Here is a 12,385-nt window from a genome sequence, read left to right as displayed (position 1 = left end):
CATTCCACCCTCTACTCCAGGCCCAGGCAGTTACCACGTAATTTCATAATGGCTTACAGGAGATTTTTTTTTTTAACTAGGTCTTAAATACATACTCTTCTTATCAGTCATACTGAACTTCTTTCTGTTCTTCCAGTTGGAATGTCTATTAATAGGTTAAGAGCATGAGTTCTGATATCTACTAGCTGTGTAACCTCAGGCAATTGATGATTTCTCTGAGTTTCAGTTTCTTCCTCTATAAGATATTAATCCCATGTCTTGTTCCCGATCTCAGCAGGAATTTGCTCAGCTTTTCATCATTTAGAATAATGTTAGCTGTGGGTTTGTCATATATGGCCCTTATTATGTTGAGGTAGGTTCTCTCTATGCCCACTTTCTGAAGGGTTTTTAATTGGAAAGGGGTGTTGGATTTTGCCAAAGGCTTCTTATGCATCTATTGAGAGGATTATACGGTTTTTAGTCTTCAGTTTTTTAATGTGGTGTATCACACTGATTTGCGGATGTTGAAGAATCCTTGCATCCCTGGGGTAAATCCCCCTTGATTATGATGTACAATCCTTTTAATGTATTGTTGGATTCAGTTTGCTAGTATTTTGTTAAGGATTTTTGCATCTATGTTCATCAGTGAAATTGGCCTATAATTTTCTTTTTTTGTGGTATCTTTGTCTGGTTTTGGTATCAGGGTAGTGGCCTCATAGAATGAGTTTGGGAGTGTTTCTTCCTCTGTAATTTTTTCCTCCTGGGATTGTTGTAAGGATTAAATGAGAGTGTTAATGTAATAAATTCCAAGTGCAATTAGAATAGCACTTGGCATAAAGTATGCAATAAATAATGAGTAATTCTCAGTATCATCATTATCATTCCTTGACTGGAATGTTTTAACTTCCTATTCACTTGGTTAACTATATAACCTTTGGGTTTCACTTTCAAAGTAAATTCTTAGAAGAAACATTTTCTAAGCCTCACCCTCTCCCATTTTCTTGTGTGTTGTACCCTTAGCAATCTGCCCTTCCTTCTGATATCACTCACCACATTGTGTTAGAATAGGCTGTTTTCCATCTGTCTTTCCCATTATACTGTCAGCTCCTTGAGTGCATTCTAGGTGCCCGGGCCGTGGCAATTAATCATCGAATGAAAGACTGTGAATAAACAGCTCTACCTACATGTGGCACTCTTATTGGGCTTTGTACTATTTTAAGACTAACTTTAATAACACTCTATTTTTTCTCTAAATCTATAGGTTCCTAGACCCTCATTGAGTGAAGAGCAGGTTACTATGAAGTGACCTACAAGAACAAAGCTCAGAATTCTCTTAAGTCATACTGGGAGTGCTGTCTGTGGTCAGGTATTTGCTTGTGGACTATCCACAGGCAATATAACCTTCTCATCTTTCACATGCTTATCCAATTCTCTTCCTGCTTAGTCACTGCATGCTTATGGAAATGTTTCATTTTAACATCAAACTAAATACAACAATCTTGAAAGCCATCCATATTAACCCGTAATGCATTGTTTCTCTTTGATAGTATGGGAAAAGGTAGCTTCTAGCTGTATTTCTGTTGAAATGGAAGATATGAGTTCATTTTCACTCACATATTGTCTTATTGTAAGCCTTGTGGCAATCTATTACATGTTCCCAGTTTCACAAATTTAGATAAAAATTACTCAGCACATTTTAGAAATGCAGAAGGAGAAGCTGTTGTTAGTCAGAATCCCTTGTCCTTTGAACATCCCCTTCCCTTTGCAACTACCTTTATAGGTTGGGTGTATTCCCAACAGGCAAGTCAGCCACAGCATGGATAATGTATCATGGATGTCTCTTGGAATAGCTCATGAGAATGAGTAGCAGACATCTTCTTGGGAGCTTCTTACTTGACTCACCTAAATCCTCACTCTCGCCCTATCTCTCCTGGTTCTAAACCCTCAGAATGGTGACACCCCCACTGACCCTCACTCATTGTCACCCAGATTTGGGGTTGCTGCCTGCTATCCCAAATTTTGCACCTCACTTTATCCTACCAAGGATGGATAGTTCAGGTTCTTGATGATTTCCACTGCCTTAGATGGAAGCCCTCAGTTGGCCTAAGCATTTGTCCTACAGAGTCCAGGCCCCACCCCTTCATGAGAGTCTGTTGTGGACAAAGGTATGTATCTCTTCTGCCTTGGCTGGCTCTGCAGGTAGAGAGTTGGAATGGAGTCTTGTTGGGGCCCTCCTGCAAAATGGGTTAGTGTGTTCAGAGGCAGGATTGGAAGGGAGCATTTTAGTGAGCTTCTCACTCAGGGCATCACCATTTCTGGAGAGATTCAGAGACCAGGGGCTAGATATTGTGATTCTAGGGACTTGGTAAGATCCTGTAGCCTCAGTTACATCCACATAGTTGTTAGTTTATCACCACTTTATAATTTCCCTGTAGTGATCAAGAAAACAAGGAAACAGGAGTTCCCATTGTGGTACAGTGGAAATTAACCCAAATAGTATCCATCAAGATGTGGGTTCAATCTGTGGGTCAGGGATCTTGTATTGCAGTGAGCTGTGTTGTAGGTCACAGACAAACCTCGGATCTTGCATTGATGTCACTGTGGCATAGGCCAGCAACTGTAGCTCCGATTCAGCCTCTAGCCTGGGAACTTCCATATGCCACAGGTGTGGCCCTAGGAAAAAAAAAAGCAAAAGAAAGAAAGAAAACAAGGAAACAGGCAAAAACACCAGACACAACATAAAGGACCTGTAAGCCTTCTGGGGATAAGTGGCAAAGTGAGTAATTTCAGGGAAAACTACAACATTAATGGGCAGATACAAAAAACTAAGAGGCTACTATGAACAATCATATGTCAATAAATTTGACAACCTAGAAGAAATGGACAACTTTCTAGAAACATACATCCCATCAACACTGAATCCAAAAAAAATAGATAATTTGAACAGATTAATCACTAGAAATGAAATTGAATATGTCATTAAAAAAAACTTCCTACAAACAAAAGTTCAGGGCCAGGTGGTTTCACAGGTAAATTCTATCAAACATATGAAGAACTTAATACTTATCCATCTTAAACTCTTCCAAAAGACTGAAGAGGAAGGAACACTGCCAAAGACATTCTATGAAGCCACCATCACCCTAGTACCAAAATCATACAAAGATACTACCAAAAGAGAAAACTGTAGGCCAATATATTTAATGAGTATAGATGCAAAAATTCTAAACAAAACTTTACCAACCAAATCCAACAATACTTTAAAAAGATCATACACCACAACCAAGTGGGATTCATCCCAAGTTCACAAGGATGGTTCAACACGTATAAATCAATCAATGTAATGCACCACATTAACAAAAGAAAACTCAAAAACCACATGATCATCTCAATAGATGTATAAAAAGCATTTGACAAAATTCAACATCCATTCATGATAAAAACTCTTACCAAAGTGGGTAAAGAGGGAACATATTTCAACATAACAAAGTCCACTTATGACAAACCTATAGCCAACATAATAGTCAATGGAGAAAAGCTGATAGCCTTCCTGCTAAAACTGGAACAAGACAAGGATGCCCACTCTCACCACTTTTATTCAACATAGTATTGGAAATTATAGCCACAGCAATCAGACAAACAAAAGAAATAAAATTTATCCAAACTGGAAGAAAAGAGGTAAAATTGTCACTATATGCAGATGACATGATCCTGTATAAAGAAAACCCTAAGGACACCACACAAAATCTACTTGAACTGATCAGCAAATTCAGCAAAGTAGCAGGATACAAGATTAACATTCAGAAATTGGCTGCACTTCTGTATACTAACAGTGAAATATTACAAAAGGAATATTTTTTAAAATGCCTTTTAAAATCACATCCTCAAACATAAAATACCTAGGAATAAACCTGACCAAGGAAATGAAAGACTTATATGCTGAGAACTATGAAACATTAATCAAGGAAATTAAAGAGGATTCAAATAAATGGAAACATATTCCATGCTCCTGAATTAGAATAATGAATATCATTAAAACGGCCATATTACCCAAAGCAATCCACAGATTCAATGCAATCCTTATCAAATTACCCATGACATTTTCCACAGAACTAGAATAATACAGAAGTATATATGGAACCATAAAAGACCCGGAATTGCCAAAGCAATCCTGAGGGAAAAAAAAATCAAGTAGGAAGTACAACTCTACCAGACTTAAGACAATACTACAAAGCTACAGTCATCAAGACAGTGTGGTACTGGTTAAAAAAAAAACAGACATATGGCCCAATGGAATGGAATAGGGAATGCAGAAATAAACTCAGACACCTATGGTCATTTAATCTTTGACAAAGGAGGCAAGAATATAAAATGGGAAAAAGACAGCCTTTTCAGCAAGTGGTGTTAGCAAAAATGGACAGCTGATGTAAATCAGTGAAACTGGAACACACCCTCACACCATGCACAAAAATAAACTCAAAATGGCTTAAAGACTTAAACATAAGACAAGACACCATAAAACTCCTAGAAGAGAACATAGGCAAAACATTCTCTGACATCAACCTTACAAATGTTTCCTTAGGTCAATCTCTCAAGGCAGTAGAAATAAAAACAGAAATAAACCAATGGGACCTACTCAAACTTACAAGCTTTGCACAGTAAAGGAAACAATAAAAAAATCCAAAAAGACAACCTATGGAATGGGAGAAAATGGTTGCAAACTATGCAACCAACAAGGGATTAATCTCCAAAATATACAAACAACTCATACAACTCAACAGCAAAAAACCAAACAACCCAGTTGAAAAATGGGCTAAAGACCTAAATAGACATTTCTCCAACAAAGACATACGGACGGCTAACAGGCACATGAAAAAATGTTCAACATCACTAATAGAAAAATGCAAATCAAAATTACACTCCGATCAGAATGGCTATCATTAATAAGTCTACAAATAACAAATGCTAGAGAGGGTGTGGAGAAAAGGAAACCCTTCTACACTGTTGATGGGAATGTAAATTGGTACAACCACGGTGGAAAATAGTATGATGGGTTCCTCAGAAAACTCAGTATAGAACTACCATATGATCCAGCAATGTCACTCCTTGGAAAACATTCAGACAAAACTTTCATTGAAAAAGATACATGCACCCCTATGTACATTCCAACACTATTCACAATAGCCAAGACATGGAAACAACCTAAATGTCAATTGACAGATGATTGGATTAAGAAGATGTGCATATTTACAATGGAATACTACTCAGCCATAAAAAAGAATAAAATAATGCAATTTGCAGCAACGTGGATAGAACTAGAGATTCCCATACTAAGTAAGTCAGAAAGAGAAAGACAAATACCATGTGATATAATTCGTACGTGGAATCCAAAATATGGCACAAATAAACCTATCTACAGAACAGAAAGAAACTCATGGACTTGAAGAACAGACTTGTGGTTGCCAACGGGGAGGGGAAGGGAGTGGGATGGACTGGAAGTTTGGGGTTAGTAGATGAAAACTGTTGCATTTGGAATGGATAAACAATGAGGTCCTGATGCATAGCACGAGGGACTATATCTAATCACTTGTGATGGAACTTGATGGAAAACATGAACAAGAATATGTATATATGAATATCTGGGTCACCTGCTGTAGAGCAGAAATTAACAGAACATTGTAAATCAACCATAATAAAAAATAAATAAATAAATAAATAAATTTTTAAAAAGATTAATGAGCAGAGAGTCACAGAGCAGTATGTTGGTTGCTACATATACTGAGAGGCGAGGAAAACAGGATGAGTCTGGGGGTGGGGAGCTTGGAGCTTGTCTGTACTGAAAAGGGGGCCCAACATAGACAGTCCTTGCCAGGTCAAGCAAAACTATTCTAACAGCAATGAAAAATGAAGGACCAAAGCTGTCTCAAGAAAAAGAAGAAGAAAGAATAGAGGGTGTATGTTCTACCAATTGAGGAAAGACACAAGGGGAAAGTCCTGAGAGGTGGCAGCTGTGATCCAGATGTTTCTCGGCAAGCAAATGAAGGAACTGGAAAAGCAAATAATAAACTCCTATGAGTGCACAAAAACAGTCTGTCTTGCTCTGGCTGAGGATGAAAAGACCTGCAAATTGCACAGATGCCTAGAAATGTTAGGCGCAAGAGACACTGTTGCCAATCCAATCCTCACTCTCCTTCTTACTTCCCAATAGGCATGAATTTGTTTGGGAATTTACACTTCCTCGTGGAGCCATTTTGCCCCATGGGAAGCCAACTCTTCCCATCACCAGGGCATAGGTTAAACCCATTATTCCCAAAGCCTTAAGCCTCCAAATTTGTTTAAGTAAGAAGGAAAATGGAAGAAAAGCTTTGAGGTTTATTCCTAAGAAAGAAACATGGGAAGAGATGGTCCCTTTCTTCCTCTAGATACTGTCTTGTCCGGATGAGATACATGGAACTAGTAGCCAAGTGCCACAAATGAGCTGATGCAGTCAATATACAAAGTGGGAAGAGACCAGGAAATTGCAGAGGCCGAGCTGGGGCCCTGCTGTACCACACCTGGAAGAGCCTTACCTGTGGTCTTACTATTTAAACCCCTTTGAGTTGGGGCTTTCTTGTACCTGTAGGCTAAAGAATCTCAATGAACAAAGAAGGCTTTTATCTCTTCTGGGCTCTTCTGAGATTGAGGCACGCTTGGACTCAGCCCCAGGAATTTCCTGTGGTCCAAGAATTTTGCAAACTGGGTCTGAAATCTCTGTGGATCATAGGGTCCCATTCATTCTCCTCAGAACTGAATTTGCTTTCCATGGCATTTGAGAGTGAGGATGGGAGGAAAGGTGAGTTGGGGAAATCTTCCTCAGAGATCCTCAAAGTTAAAAGGAAAACGGACAGACTTACTTTTCCAAAAGTGCAGGCAGTGCTGAGGTGACAGGTGGGTTGCCTTTCCCATTGGGCGATTCTGCCTGAATGGAGAACAGGAGACAGAGAATTGAGGGTCAGCTAGGAAGGATGAAGCCAGGACCAACAGGTCTCTGATGATGCTGAGGAGGTGCTGCTGCTTCTCTTTCCCCTTCTCCCTCCCCAGGCTTTCTAATCTGCCTCTGAGCCCAGGCACTGGCCCTTCCTCAGGCCTTCTCTGTCCTCCTTTCCAAGGTGTTTTTCCTTCTGGGGCACAGGCAGTGTGCACATTTTCTTTCTCATCCTGCACGTTTCCTTGAGTGAAGAGTGTACATCTTGAGGCTCCGTTCTGGAGTGGAGCCATTGGTTTCTCTCTGTCACCCATTCACTGGTTTGGACTCAATTCCAGGGGGCCTCCTACCAAATGCAGGCCCCGAGGCCCCTGGGATAGATCTATGCAAACCCATCAATGCCCTAGAGATGCAGTTCCAGAATCCGATGCCTTATCCATTAGGCCACGTGGCCATCTTAAAGATGCAGTTCTAGGCACAACACTCAGGAGATGCCTGCTATTACTGAAAACTCAGGGCATCAGAAATTTTTCTTTCTTCCTTCCTTCCTTTCTCCCCCCCCCTTCCTTCCTTCTTTCTTTCTTTCTTTCTTTCTTTCTTTCTTTCTTTCTTTCTTTCTCTCTCTCTCTTTCTTTTTCTTCCTTCCTTCCTTCCTTCCTTCCTTCCTTCCTTCCTTCCTTCCTTCCTTTCCTTCCTTCCTTCCTTCCTTCCTTCCTTCCTTCTTCTCTTCTCTTCTCTTCTCTTCTCTTTTCTTCTCTTCTCTTCTTTCTTCTCTTCCTTTTTTTCTCAGAGCTACTCCCACAGCATATGGAAGTTCCCAGGCTAGGAGTAGAATCAGAGCTATAGCAGCCAACCTCCGCCACAACCACAGCAATGCAGGATCCAAGCTCAGTGTGCAACCTACACTGCAGCTTACAGCAATGCCGGATCCTTAACCCACTTATAGAGGCCAGGGATCAAACCCATGTCCTTATGGATCCCAGTCAGGTTCGCCACCACTGAATCACAATGGGAACTTCAGAAATTTCTGTATAATAAATTCCCCAGGACTACCACGTGGTTTCGTGCAATAGATTTGGTTTAAACCATGGGTCTCAACTCTGGCTGCATGTTAGAATTGCCTGGGGGAGATTATTTTTAAAGTACTGATCCAATCCAGAATCTTGGGGTGAGTCCTAGGCATTGAATGTTTAAGAAGTGCCCCGTGTGACTTTAATGGATAGCCCTGATCGCCAAACCCTAGTCTAAAGAAATATATATTTTTGAAACCACTTTTATATATTTAGAATAGTATGGGAGATAGGCCTGGTAAAACATAATAATTAGCTCTCTCCTAGCTCCTTTTCAAAAAAATTTTTTTTCAAGTTGCTTTATTTTAGTGAGTAATTTGTTTTTTGTGGACTTCATAGATAATTGAAATGCTCAGGGAAGGAAGAGGCGAAAGAAGTTTAAAAGTTATTGCTACCTATTGGTACTACAATAGAATTTGAAGCCATTTTATCTATTGCTTACAGATTAGATCCTTATAGAATAGTGCTGGTCACAGACGGGGCATAGAGAAGTAACTAGAGAAATAATTAAAAGAGTTTTAGATAGAATTAACCAGATTCAGAAAGTTCTGGGAACTAGAACATACTTGGTTTATAGGAACAGTCTTTGTTTAAAAAATTGAAATAGAGTTTTATTCTTGATTATAATACATTCTTACTATAGAAATACAAAAAGGCATCAAGGAAATTAAAATTTTACCATTGCCCAGAGATCACTGTCATTAATAGTTTTGCACATATTCTTTTAGAATTTTTTGTCTGCACATAGAAAAATACTCTTTTTAAAAAATATATAAAACAGAGTTACATTGTATATACTAGGGTTTTGCTTTTTGTTAATAATAAATTACAGATTTTTTCATCTCGATATATAAAGATTCATATTGTAATAATTATAATTAGCAGCTGCATAGAAACCCCTTATAGAGATATTCATTATTTATTAAAGCAATATCTTATTAATGGAAATTTTGGCTATTTCCAATTTTTAGTGTTGCAAACAAGGCTGTAATGGATCAAGACAGTTTAACATTTGGTTTAGGAACTCAGGCCCAGGAATCAGAATGCCTAGGGTTCAAAGCTCAGGTTACCACTTATCCTACAATACAATCTTCAGATGCTTAAATCTGCTGCGGAGTGAAAAAAAATCACCCCCTCTTGGAAGGCTCTATTTAAGCATGAAAAGAGATATGCTTTGCAAGGAACACTCTCTGAGCTGCTAGCCTTTTGCTCAAGGATGCTGAGTCTTCCTTTCAGAGCAGGGCAAGACATGGGGCCTTGTCTATACTGAGCTTTCTGAGCCTGCAGCCCAACATCTGTGCTGGGAACTTCCTCTCCTCAGTGACCCGGCACCATCCAGGTCACCCCCCCAGTTGTGAGCCTGAGGAAAGTCAGGCACCCTTATACTCACCAGGGTTGGTAAGGAGGGGGTGGGGGATGAGCTGGGTGATTGGCCAGGCAGGTTCAAGATATTAAACTTGGGAACCACAGCAACGCTGACCCTTCGGCGAGGCATATTCTGTGGGAAGAGAAGGAACCAGGCTTACTGTCGTGGAGGGAGCAGGACTCCAGTTCAGAAAGACTTGAAAAACACCTACTAATTCCTAATGCTGTATTCACTCAATATTCTGGCTGTAGGGTACTGATGGTAGTGGAGTTGGTACAGAGAGAGTGGCCAAAATTAACATCAATTTTTTTTATTAGTGATGAGTGATTTCTCAATCTGTTCTGATTTTAATTGATCAGATCCTGAAGAGATGGAACAGAAATGGACCCCAGTCATTGGATAGTGTTTGAAAACTACCTATGGTGATACCAAAGTTTGTGCTTCCTTTCATGTTCATTAAAGAGATGGTACAGTCTGAGAAGGTGTGAGCAAGGGAAGGTTGGAGGATGAAATAGCATGGGTGGGAAGCTAAATGAGACACTGTCCAGAGGTTTTCTGGAATCTGTGGATCCAAGAATGAATGATTTCCTGGGTGACTGTGGAAACTTCTGTCTTGCTTGCCCAGTAATCCTTGAACACACATACCTTTCCCAGAGTGAGGGACATGGATCTTGATGTGCGAGGGACCCCATCTTCTGTAGAAGGAGGGAACAAAGAATAAAAGTCAAGTAAGTTTCAGAGTAGGCTCCAGCAGGAAGCAGACAGCAGAAACTAAGTCATGGTATCTATGGGCCAGAACTAGCCCTCAAGGGGTGCCCTAAGGGCCTAGGCACTGAGGTTACTGATTTTGACATTTCACCTTTTGAGACAATCATCCACAGAGTGGGGGCTTTCTTGGACAGAACCTTCACCCTAACTCCTCTGGGCACTTTGAGAAGCCCCAGTCTTGCACCTCTGGTCTCCACAGGATGCTGCTACACAATCTCTGGGTGAGGCCCTGGAGAGTGTGTGAAGATTCCTCATAGTGGAGTTCCCGTTGTGGTGCAATGGAAATGAGCCCAACTAGTATCCGTGAGGATGTGGGTTCAACTCCTGGCCTTGCTCAGTGGGTTAAGTATCCAGTGTTGCCGTGAGCTGTGGTGTAGGTCACAGATGTGACTTGGATCTGGTGTTGCAGTGGCTGTGGTGTAGGCCAGCAGCTATAACTCCAATTCAACCCTAGCCTGGGAATTTCCATATGCCGCAGGTGTGGCCCTAAAAAGCCAAAAAAAAAAAAAAAAGATTCCTCATATCAACACCAAGGCTTATGGGGTCATTTCCTGCTCATTCAAGGAATTTACAGTCACGGAAATCATGAGCCAGGAAGTGTAGTGTCGATTAAAAAATGGAAACTGGAGTTCCCGTCATGGTGCAGTGGAAATGAATCTGACTAGGATCCATGAGTTTGCGGGTTTGATCCCTGGCCTTGCTCAGTGGGTTAACAATCAGGTGTTGCCATGAGCTTTGGTGTAGGTTGCAGATGCGGCTCAGATCTGGCATTGCTATGGCTCTGGCATAGGCTGGCAGCAACAGCTCCAATTAGACCCCTAACCTGGGAACCTCCATATGCTGAAGGTGAGGCCCTAAAAAAAAAAAAAAAAAAAAAAAAAAAGGAAACTTGTTAACAACAGTAATATCAATATGTCATCTACAAAATAATTTGGAACAAAGGAAACTAGCAGCCCTAGATTTTCTTCTCCTTAGGATACATATTAAGTGATAAAAATTCATGGAAAATATTTAGCACCACACCTGGATAATACTGCCACCAGAAAACACCAATGTGTACAGAGAAAGTCTTTTGAAACCTCAATTCAGATTGATTCCGTTTGACCAATACCATCTAGTCTACATAGCTGTCTATGCTTCATATTCATGTATTTTAGGTGTGTCTCTTGAAAAGCACGTAATATTTTTTCTTAATTTAATTTGAAGTTTTTTATTAATAAGTCTAAGTTGTTTATATTCCTTGTGACATATATTTCTATCATCTTATTTTGTATTTTCTATTTATCTTGCTTCATCAATTGATTTTTTTAACCCCCTCCCAAAATTGGTTTGGAATTTATGTATTTTAATTCTAATCTTCAGTGTTCCCCATTAAATTTTTTTTTTGTCTTTTTGTCTTTTTTTGTTGTTGTTGTTGCTATTTCTTGGGCTGCTCCCGCGGCATATGGAGGTTCCCAGGCTAGGGGTCCAATCGGAGCTGTAGCCACCGGCCTACGCCAGAGCCACAGCAACGCGGGATCCGAGCCATGTCTGCAACCTACACCACAGCTCACGGCAACGCTGGATCGTTTAACCCGCTGAGCAAGGGCAGGGACTGAACCCGCAACCTCTTGGTTCCTAGTCGGATTCGTTAATCACTGCGCCACGACGGGAACCCCCCCCCATTAAATTTTTAACATGTTACATGATTTTAAATTTTAAGTGAATCGAGCTCTCTGTTCTTTTTCTGAATCAGTCTTAAAATAATGATCATCCCATTGAATCTCAAATTATATTGCTTTTCAGTACTTTTATTTCACCTTGTTTTTGTAATTCCAAATTATTACAATTGTTGTTTTACACAGGGGATGTTTGTTTAGATTCACCTGCATGTATAAATGTCTTTGATCATCATCCCTCTTGCATCCTAATTCCTTTTGATCTCAATTTTATTTTTCCCTAAGCACATCCTTTAGTTGCTCTTTTGGCAAGGGTCTGTGAGAGGCCAACCTTCTCAGTTGTCATAAAATGCCTTTACCTAGGTTTCAAGCTCACATGATAGTTTAGCTGGTAGTATTATCTCCAGGTTGACAGTTATTTTTCTCTCAGTATTTTGAACACTATATTTCATTGCTTCCTGGTACTGGTATTGAGAATTGCCATTCCTCTCTGAAGAATCTGTCTTCTCTCTCTCGTTACTTTTATTTATTTTTTTAATGATTTTTTTCCATTATAGCTGGTTTACAGTGTTCTGTCAATTTT

The 12,385-nt window shown here is 40.0% G+C and overlaps 1 protein-coding gene across 15 annotated transcripts in view; it reads right to left on the bottom strand.

The window, feature by feature from the left end:
* The window catches only part of MRVI1 (murine retrovirus integration site 1 homolog), a 185,511-nt gene that overhangs the window by 19,296 nt on the left and 153,830 nt on the right, over nt 1-12,385 (bottom strand). For all 15 annotated transcript variants that reach the window (XM_013994558.2, XM_003480735.4, XM_013994560.2 and 12 more), the window contains 3 exons: nt 10,022-10,071; nt 9,401-9,508; nt 6,870-6,934 (listed from right to left, as the gene is read on the bottom strand). In XM_013994558.2, coding sequence (XP_013850012.1) covers nt 6,870-6,934; nt 9,401-9,508; nt 10,022-10,071 — 223 coding nt within the window. The remainder of the gene's footprint in view (nt 1-6,869; nt 6,935-9,400; nt 9,509-10,021; nt 10,072-12,385) is intronic.

This window comes from Sus scrofa, chromosome 2 (assembly GCF_000003025.6).
Source record: "Sus scrofa isolate TJ Tabasco breed Duroc chromosome 2, Sscrofa11.1, whole genome shotgun sequence".
Taxonomy (NCBI): domain Eukaryota; kingdom Metazoa; phylum Chordata; class Mammalia; order Artiodactyla; family Suidae; genus Sus; species Sus scrofa.
The sequence above is the reverse complement of the archived record's forward strand: the minus strand, read 5'-3'. Positions and strand labels throughout refer to the sequence as shown.